At 52.1% G+C, this 9,770-nt stretch overlaps 2 protein-coding genes across 4 annotated transcripts; both read left to right on the forward strand.

Moving 5' to 3' along the window:
- Nucleotides 1–3,351: 3,351 nt before the first annotated feature.
- Nucleotides 3,352–5,575, forward strand: LOC146751766 (uncharacterized). The gene is made up of 3 exons (XM_085533593.1): nt 3,352–4,735; nt 5,085–5,146; nt 5,292–5,575. The coding sequence occupies exons 1-3, from the start codon at nt 4,716–4,718 to the stop codon at nt 5,573–5,575; spliced, it is 366 nt and encodes a 121-aa protein (XP_085389719.1). The 5' UTR covers nt 3,352–4,715.
- A 174-nt stretch (nt 5,576–5,749) lies between these two features.
- On the forward strand, nt 5,750–9,535 carry LOC146751767 (SUN domain-containing protein 2-like). Of its 3 annotated transcripts, none has more exons than XM_085533591.1 (6): nt 5,750–5,829; nt 6,092–6,215; nt 6,750–6,834; nt 6,987–7,087; nt 7,749–7,916; nt 8,605–8,934. In XM_085533591.1, the coding sequence occupies exons 2-6, from the start codon at nt 6,099–6,101 to the stop codon at nt 8,884–8,886; spliced, it is 753 nt and encodes a 250-aa protein (XP_085389717.1). In that variant the 5' UTR covers nt 5,750–5,829; nt 6,092–6,098; the 3' UTR covers nt 8,887–8,934. The 3 variants fall into 3 exon arrangements, with proteins under 3 accessions (XP_085389717.1, XP_085389718.1, XP_085389716.1); XM_085533592.1 differs by lacking the exon at nt 5,750–5,829 and adding an exon at nt 9,328–9,535 and having other exon boundaries at nt 5,999–6,215; nt 8,605–8,691; XM_085533590.1 differs by lacking the exon at nt 5,750–5,829 and having other exon boundaries at nt 5,999–6,215.
- The last annotated feature ends 235 nt before the right edge of the window (nt 9,536–9,770 follow it).

The following is a 9,770-nucleotide window of genomic DNA, read 5'->3' on the forward strand; positions in this document are numbered from 1 at the left end:
ATATTGCTCCGAAAGTAATGCCTCCCAATTAAATGGGAAATATACTGCTCCGAAAGTAATGCCTCCCAGTTAAAGAGAAATATATTGCTCCGAAAGTAATGCTTCCTAATTAATGTGAAATATATTGCTCTGAAAGTAATGCCTCCTAATTAAAGGGAATTATATTGCTCCGAAAGTAATGCCTCCCAATTAATGGCAAATATATTGCTCCGAAAGTAATGCCTCCTAATTAAAGGGAATTATATGGCTCCAAAAGTAATGCCTCCTAATTAATGGGAGTTATACTGCTCCAAAGGTAATGCCTCTGATTTAAATGGAATTGTATTGCTCCGAAAGAAATGCCTCCCAATGAAAGGGAAATATATTGCTCTGAAAGTAATGCCTCCTAATTAATGTGAAATATATTGCTCCGAAAGTAATGCCTCCCAATGAAAGGGAATTATATTGCTCCAAAAGTAATGCCTTCCAATTAAAGGGAGATATACTGCTCCGAAAGTAATGCCTCCTAGATAAAAGGAATTATATTGATCCGAAAGTAATGCCTCCAAATTAAAGGGAATTACGTTGCTCCGAAAGTAATGCCTCATGATTAAAGGGAATTATATTGCTCTGAAAGTAATGCCTCCTAGATAAAAGGAATTATATTGATCCGAAAGTAATGCCTCCAAATGAAAGGCAAATATATTGCTCTGAAAGTGATGCCTCCAAATGAAAGGCAAATATATTGCTCTGAAAGTAATGCCTCCAAATGAAAGGCAAATATATTGCTCTGAAAGTAATGCCTCCAAATGAAAGGCAAATATATTGCTCTGAAAGTAATGCCTCCTAATTAAAGGGAATTATGTGGCTCCAAAAGTAATGCCTCCTAATTAATGGGAGTTATACTGCTCCAAAGGTAATGCCTCTGATTTAAATGGAATTGTATTGCTCTGAAAGTAATGCCTTCTAATTAATCGGAATCGGTTTTGCTCCGAAAGTAATGCCTCTTAATCATGGGGCATGATGGGAGTTGTAGTCCACATGGTGTTATGGGAGTTGTAGTCTGCTGCAATGCATGCTGGGAGCTGTAGTGCATAGTGGGGAAATATAATCTGCCATGGGGCATGCTGGGAGTTGTAGTCTGTCATGGGGCATGTTGGGAGCTTTAGTCCACATGGGGGAGGTGTGATGGGAGTTGTAGTCCGTCATGGGGCACGATGGGAGTTGTAGTACTTCATATAGGGCATGATGGGAGCTGTAGTCTGTCATGGTGCAGGATGGGAGTTGTAGTCCACATGGGGAGATGGGGTTTGATGGGAGTTGTAGTGCATAGTGGGTAATATAGTCTGCCATGGGGTATGATGGGAGCTGTAGTCCATAAAGGGCATGATGGGAGTTGTAGTCTATCTTGGGGCGTACTGGGAGTTGTAGCAAACATTGTGTTATGAGAGTTGTAGTCTGTCGTGGGGCATGATGGGAGTTTTAGTCTGTCGTGGGGCATGATGGGAATTGTAGTCTGTCATGGAGCAGGATGGGAGTTGTAGTCCGCATGGTGTTATGGGAGTTGTGGTCTGTTGCAGGGCATGCTGGGAGTTGTAGTCTGTCACGGGGCATGATGGGAGTTGTATTGCATGGTGGGAAATATAGTCTGCCATGGGGCATGATGGGAGTTGTATTGCATGGTGGGAAATATAGTCTGCCATGGGGCATGTTGGGAGTTGTAGTCTAATGTGGGGCATGATGGGAGTTGTAGTCCACATGGTGTTATGGGAGTTGTAGTCTGCTGTGGGGCATGATGGGAGTTGTAGTGCATGGTGGGGAAATATAGTCTGTCACGGGGCATGATGGGAGTTGTAGTCCATACGAGCATGGGTGTGATGGGAGTTGTAGTCTCTCATGGAGCATGATGGGAGTTGTAGTCTGTCATGGGGCATGATGGGAGTTGTGGTTTGTCATGGAGCATGATGGCAGTTGTAGTCTGCTGCGGGGAATGCTGGGAGCTGTAGACTGTCATGGAGCATGATGGGAGTTGTAGTGCGTGGTGGGAAATATAGTCTGCTGTGGTGTAAAGAGTGTTATTAACAGCTGGTGAGCTGAGAAGGGTCCTAAACACGGTGCAGCCAAACCAGCAGCTGTACCACCTGCAAGGACAGCGAGAACAACAGGATGCCCTGGGATGGTGAGAAACGAGCCATGGTTTTGTGAACTCAGCAAGGGAGTAACTTTCAGGATGATAACTACAAGTTGCAAAGATACTTGGGGATGGTATGTAATTGGGAACCAATGATGAGCTCCGCTTTTGCAATATGTATGAGCTAATTATCCGTATTATAAATGTACACACAGCCAAGGAATAAATGAGATTAGCTGATCATATGTCAATGACAGGTGTGGTCTGCTTTTCTCCCGCCGTTCGACAACACCAGGCCTGTAGGAATTAGGCCTCAAGGCCGCTAATGATCCACTCCTCTTTGATGGCTGACCAGAGGTGACGGCTGGTGAGAGGTTTTGCCCAGGAGAAGGGGGCAGGGCGGCCTATCTGGGCCCAGTGCCCAGCAACAGCCTCCTGCTGCAGTTCCCTGCAGGACGCTGGTGACTGTCACAAGACAGATTATGCACAGATTACTGAATTTTCTAGGAGGTAAATCTATCCCCCATTCTTGCTGTATTCTTCTGTCTTTTCCTCCTTTCCTTGTTAAATGAAATTCTCATCTCTGCTTCACCTTCTGTCCCACCAGGACCTCTCACTGCCTGGACAATTGTTTTCATAACATTTCTGGGCATGTGTCATTTCCATAACCGACTGGTCCTGACTGCGCAGCACTCCCCATTCACACCAGCTACTCCGTCAATTGAAAACAAAACAAGTGAAAAACAAGCAATCTGAACAGCCAGCAGGACCCAGCTAAGCTCTGCTGTGTGATCTACCCCTGGATCTGAGGGGTCACCATCAGGAAGCGCCCGCTGTGACCAAAGCCAGACACTGGGAACATCCTTACATCCAGCATGTCAGCATAGATGGACCCAAGGATGGGAGCTGGAGATGCTTCTGCAGAAGGCCACCTGATCCCAGAGGAGCCATTCCAACGTGCTCCGCAGCTCTGTATACTATAACCAGTGGACATAAACAGACACAACTTTAGCATGGGGCCTGGGGTGGGGGGGTTTGGGGAACACAACCAGTGCCCTCCAGGCATACAGCAGGGCTGCTGGCTGCTCATGGCAGTGTTCCATACTCAGGACAACTGCTGGTGGCCTGTGCTAATAGGCACAAGGGAACGGGATGCCACGGCTGAGGAGAAGCCTGTTTGGCAGTGTTCAGGCTCAGCACAGAACACACCAAATCCTCTCGCAATGCTTGTATAATTTCCTGTCACAATACATGCTGACACAATTTAAAATGAGTGATGCTCAATTAAAGTTCATGTTCTTTTATGGGCCAGTGCCAGATGGTGCTACTGGAGGCATGTGGTTGTGAGGTGCAGGTCCATCCTACGCTCCATCAGTCCCATGCAGACCATCACCAGATGCTGCACATGATCTGACAGCAGCACTGGAATGCTTTGATGGCATTTCATTCCTTCCGCTGATCCTAGAGGCCCAAAGACTCACCGGGAGTAATACGGATGTTTCAGGGGTAGCAGGAGGGGAGTGTCTGCCCTCCAGGGCAAGATACAGGTTGTATTTCTATCCTGGGTCAACGCTTCAGCTTGTACTGGGGCATGACCCAGCCGCCTGTACCACACCTTCTGGCCAGATGTCTGCAGCTGCATAACTGTCATGGTTGTGTAATGTTTGCTATTGGTTTCCCACCTCACGACATCCTGTGGAGCGCAGAGAAGAACTACACAGCCCAGAGGACCTCAATTTCAATTACATTGTATTATATTGTGTTATCTTGCATTCCCACATTGTAGTTAGTAAAGTAAGTCTTCCTCCTTAGATCGTTGCTGCTGCTCTGTTTGTTTCCTTGAGCCCAGCTCCCATCCACCTACCATTTTCCTTTTTCCCTTCCCACATTTTGGAGACCATGGGGGGCACAGGCCTACGGCACCCCTGTCACAGACATGGATTGATCTAGATCTAGTGTTAGGACAAGAGGGAATGGTTTTAAACTGAGATGGGAAGGCTTAAATTAAATACTAGGAGGAAGTCTTTCACTCTGAAGGTGGTGACGCACTGGAACAGGTTGCCCAAGGAGGCTGTGGATGCCCCATCCCTGCAGGCATTCAAGGCCAGGCTGGACGTGGCTCTGGGCAGCCTGGGCTGCTGGTTGGCGACTCTGCACATAGCAGGGGGTTGGAAGTGGATGAGCATTACGTTCCTTTTCAACCCAGGCCATTCTATGAGTCTGTGACTTTCACAGCCCCTGCCAGCAGCACACGGCCTGTCCGTGCCCAGGATGAGAGCAGCTGTGCAATGGCACAGCCATCTTTACTAGGGCATCCAAAGGAGCTCGGAGCTGTTTCTGGGAATTCCAGCCTTGGGCTGGGGGCAAACCCACGGGGTCTGTCCCTCCTGGGCACACCCTGTGAGCTCATAGAAGGCGTCACTTGGCCCTCACAGCTGTCAGCCATTATGACATCAGAACCTGCCGTCCTACTGAGCCACACTGCAGAGCTGTGCAGCACTGCAGTCCCGCGAGGAGTGCAGAGCAGGCAAGTGGAGAGGTGCTTGTGTTCCTGGGAGGAGAGCAAGCCGTTCTCTGTGTCTGTGCGAGGAGTGAAGGAGCCAAAATGCCAGCCCAGCTGGGCAGGTGGGTGCAGCAGGCCCAGAATGTGGGGAGGGGAAGCCAGAATCACTGTGTGCTGCCGGGCTTTCTCCAGCCAAGCAGCCCAAACTCCCTTTCCGTGGGCACAGCCCTGTTCCTGCTCTCGGGAGGGCCAGAACGGGGCCAGGCCGCTGCCCACCTTAGCACAGCAGAGCCCCTCACTCTCATGCGTCCCATGGGTGCTGTGGCACTGGCCAGCTCTTGCTAAAGGGCCCCCTGGGACTCACAACTCTGCTGGGCAGAGGAACCCGGTGGCAGCTGTCTGCTAAAAGGATCCCAGGAGACCGTGTCCCCACGCTGGGCTGTGATAACCACCATCTGATCTCTCCCTTAGGCAACGTGTCGCTCAAGAGAGGGGAAGGAGGACTCCCGTCCTGCTTCTAGCGGTCCTTTCTGGTGAGTGTTCCCTACCCAAAGCCATCCCAGCACAGCCAAGGAGTGGGACTGTCACACACGGCTGGGTTGGGAGGAGGGAAATGGGCTGCAGGGCTCCGAGCACTCTGGCAAACTAATGGTCTCTCCTGACTGATGTCTCCCACAGCTGGAGCCTTCCTCTGGATATTGGGAGCCTGGGGAAATGTCCTGCAGGTCAGTGCCACAGCGTGCGGCAGAAGACAAAGCTCTGCCCTTGAGCCTCCATGGGGACAGGAGGAGTTTGGCCACGGGCCCATCGCTGCTGAGACTCTGTGGGCTCCTGAGCCAGGCTGGGGGCTGCCTTGGCAGCAGGACGGGCTTTGGTGTGGCAGCATCTTCCCAGTGCCCAGCACGGAGCTCAGGCTGAAGGCAACAGCACATGGGAAGAAGGGGCCTTTGGCCCGTCCGTGACACTGTGGAGTCTGGAGGGATGGGAAAGCAAGCGGAGAAGCAGCAGATGCTCTGCAGCACGTGGAGGGCTGAAGGGCCCAACTTTGGGCAGCAGTCCTCTGCAAAGTGCTGGGAAGCAGCAGGAAATTCTGCCAGCGGCTCCCTGGGAAGCTCCTTTGGAAGCTCTGGCCGTGCTCCTGGTGCTTCCTCCCATCAAATGCTTTTCTCTTCCAGGTGGTGTCAGCAGGACCTGTGCATGAGCTCCCGTCTCAGGGGTAAGAACACTTCCTTGCCATGCACCTGGCTCTGTAGCATGGCCTCGGCTGGCTGTGTGCTCCATGCACGCCTTCACCTTGTGCCCAGGGCTCCAGCCTTTCCCATCTATATGGTGAAGGCAGCCCTTGGCAAAGCAAAGGAACCAAAGGGCTGGGGGATAAGGAAGGGCACAACCCCCCGGAATCCTTCACCTCGTGGCACTGGAACTCTGACCTGCGGGATGGACGTTGCTGAACAAGACTTGCTTTGCTTTGCCTTCAGGAACTCAATGGCTGGGCGAGACTTCCACCTGATAAGTTATGAGCGGTCAATCAGGACGCATCTCATTGCACAAGCAGTGTATGATGTCCTTGGGGAGAATGGGATCGACGAACTGACGAGACAGGTAATGGTACTGCTCCCTTCCAGCCCTTTACAGGGACACCTCTGTGCTCTGGCCGCCTGCCCCACACCTGGCTCTCAGGCTCAGCCTCCCCTGTGTCTTGGAGCTACTTTGCTCCCCACACTGAGAGCTGCTGCTGGTGCTGGCTGCACGGTAAAGCTGGGATCAGGGTGCTCTGTACAGAGCCATGAATTCCCCCTGGCTGGGCCCCAGCCAGAAGCCTGCTGGGCTTGGCTTGGAGGCTGGATGCGGCCCCTGCCAAGAGACTTGTGCTTCAGACTTCTTAGCTGGAAGGGCCATTCTCCAGACCAGCTTCAACTGGAGCTCTGCAGAGCCTGGCTGGCTCAGGGCACGATCTGACTGCCTGTCCAGGCTGTTCTACAGCAGACACGGGGCTGGCAACACTCGGATCAGGCAGAGCCCAAAGTCCATCTTTGCTGTGTCTCTGGAGTGCAGTTCTTGGGTAGGACTCCCTGCTCACACCCATCTCCTGTCTTTGTGCTCACTGCTGTCTCTCCATTCCCTGTTTGTTGCCAGGAAATTTTTCTGTTGACACGGACTGAAATTGACAGCATCGTGCAAGACAGCTACTTGATGCCCAACTGGGCTCTGAAATCCCTGGGTATGTAGACAGCTTCAGACTCAGCAGTTCCCATACACAGCGGGAGGGATTCTGCACCCCAGAGCCCCGCCAAGAGCTTTGGGGAATGAGCATTCACTCCTTCAGCTTGTCTCTGGGCTGTCCCAGTGCACATCTGTCCATCTTTATTTCAGGTGCCACTGTTGATGCGGAGAGGACAACCAAGAGTTACGGTGGGAAAGGCCGGCTTTCTCCCTTCTTTTCCAACGCAAAGTCCCCTGAGACCCTCTTGCAGGTATGGCAGGAGAAGTGCTGACTGTGGGCTTCCCCCCTTGCTTTCGCCCCCCTCCCCCCGCAGACACCCCACAGAGCCCCATAAGGGCTCCCCCTCCATCCCCCAGCCCTTCCTTCCCAGGATCCGTCCCCCTTCATCCTTTCCCCCTCCCCATCCTTTCCCCCTCCCCAACCTTCCTTCCATCCTTCTCCCCCCCATCTTTCCCCCCCCTTTCTTCCACCATCCTTCCCCCCCATCCTCCCATTTCCTCCCTCCATCCTCCCCGATCCTTCTCCCAGTCTTTCCTACCCCTAATCCTTACCTCCCATTCTCCCTCCCCCCCATTCCTCACCCCATTCTGGCTGCACATCCATTTCCTTTGGCCCAGCTGCTCTGCTCAGCCCACACTCTTCCCCACATCACTGACACCAGCGTTGGGAGGGTGCTGGGCTGACAGATGCTGGGGAGGGCTGCCCCGCCAGCTCTGGGCAAGCAGAGAAAGGAGGTTGACTCCAGAGCTGTTGTCCAAACCTTTGCATATTCCCCTCCTTTCCCTTGAGTAGCGTTCCATTACGGGGAGCACGGCAGCCCACACAGAAGACAAATTCTGTGCTCCTTGCCCAGCATCCAGCTCTGGCGACTCTTTGCCTCACCGCTGATGGACGCATCTCTCTCATTTCAGCCTGATATTTCTGTTGGAAACTGCTGGGCATTCCAAGGTTCGCAGGGCCACGTTGTCATCCAGCTGCCTCAGAACATCTGGCCCACAGCTTTCACCCTGTGGCATGTCTCCAAGGCAGTGTCTCCCTCTGGGGATGTCAACAGTGCCCCCAGAGACTTTGCCATCTTGGTAAGTCTCTGCCTGCTGCTGCTTCTGGAGGCCCCCGAAGAAAAAGCTTTGCCATAGAGCCCCATAAGAGCACATTAAACCCCTATAGAGCCCCAGAGACAACCAACAGAACACCATAACCGCAACATAAGACCCTATAGACCCCCACAGACACCCCATAGAGCCCCATAATGCTCCATAAGACCCCCTAGAGCTGCACAAGAAGCTCATAGAGAACCAAAGAGCCTCATGGTGCCCCACAGACACCCAACAGGGCCCCATAAGGGCCCTACAGACACCCAACAGAGCCCCATAACTGCCACATAGAGCCCTGTAAGACCCCATAGAGCCACACAAGAGCTCATAGAGCACCATAGAGCCACACGGTAGACACCCAACAGAGCCCCATACGACCCCATACTGTTGGGAGCTCCCAAATTTCAGTGGTGGGCTGCTGCAGAGCACGGCATTCTGCCTGAGGGCACCGAATCCCTCGGCTGGTTCCATGTCTCCAAAGGCCTCTGCTGCTCTTTGTGGCCGAGCAGCTGGGAGCAATTGCTCCACGTGCCCTGACTCAGGTTCGCCCTCCGTTGTGCTCCAATCCTACCAGAGCACAGGGAGGGTTGGAAGGGCTCCCACCTTTGGCCTCAGTGTGTTCTTTATGGCACGGCCTGCCTAAGTGTGACCGCCATCATCTCTTGTCTTTGAGGGAGTGGATGAGGACGAAAGGGAAACTCTCCTGGGACTGTATGTTTATGACGTGGGTGAAGATATTGCGCAGACCTTCCACGTTCAGGTATGGCAAGTGCAAGGGGGGAGGCTGGGCTGCCTGCACGGCATGGGAAGAAAGAGCTTTCCTGCCCACCCTCTGCTCTCCAACATGGCCGACTCCCGCGTGGTCCCTTTTGCAAGCCTTTGGAAGCACTTGTTGTGCCGGGGCTCTTCCCATGCCCATAACAAAGCCTCTCCTCTGCTACTGCTTCACTTGTAGACTGAGGCCTTGAAATAACTACAAACTACTTCACTTATATAATGAGACCTTGAAATAACTACAAACTGCTTCACTTGTATACTGAGACCTTGAAATAACTACAAACTACTTCACTTCTATACTGAGACCTTGAAAGAAAAGATTCTTCTCTTGTTCTAAAGGCACAAACAACATTTGATTCCCACACTTATAAGATGGGTGATAACAAGAGAGGGGTCTGCATGCTAAACAACTATTGAATATGGATCAGAATTCCAGGAAATCATTGACTGTGTACTAGGATTACCCATATCTATGGGGCGAACAGTGGGAGCTGTGGGGTACTATGAGATCTATGGGATGCTTTGGGATCTATGGGGAGAACAGTGGGAGCTATGGGGCACTATGGGGCACTGGTCCCCCTCCGTCCCATAACGAAGCCTTTCCTCTTTGCATTGGCAGGAGAAGCCCCTTCAGTCCTACAAAAGGATTAAAATGGATGTACGCAGCAACTGGGGGAACACGGAATACACCTGCGTGTACCAATTGGAAATCCACGGCAACCCCTAAAAACATCTAAAAACCCCTAAAAATCCCTAATAAACCCTAAAAACCCCTAAAAAAACCTAAAAACCATAAAAAACCCTAATAAACCCTAAAAACCCCTAAACTCTGATGTCTACCAGAGGGTTTTAATTAGGGATTGATCATTCAATGAAGAGATGTCGATAACTTTCTGCCCGCCTCGAGGCTGGTTGGGGGGAGGGAGGAGCTGCGGGGCTGAGTTGGGTGGGTGTTTGGGGGGGGGACCGGGGTGGGGACCGGGGCTAAGCCACAGGACAAGCAGGCCAACTTGGCCAAGTTCCCCAGGGCACAGCACATGCTGGATGAGGCAGAGGAACGTG

This window comes from Coturnix japonica, unplaced genomic scaffold (genome assembly GCF_054131305.1).
Source record: "Coturnix japonica strain WE unplaced genomic scaffold, WE-NBRP24 Scf061, whole genome shotgun sequence".
NCBI classification, from domain to species: Eukaryota; Metazoa; Chordata; class Aves; order Galliformes; family Phasianidae; genus Coturnix; species Coturnix japonica.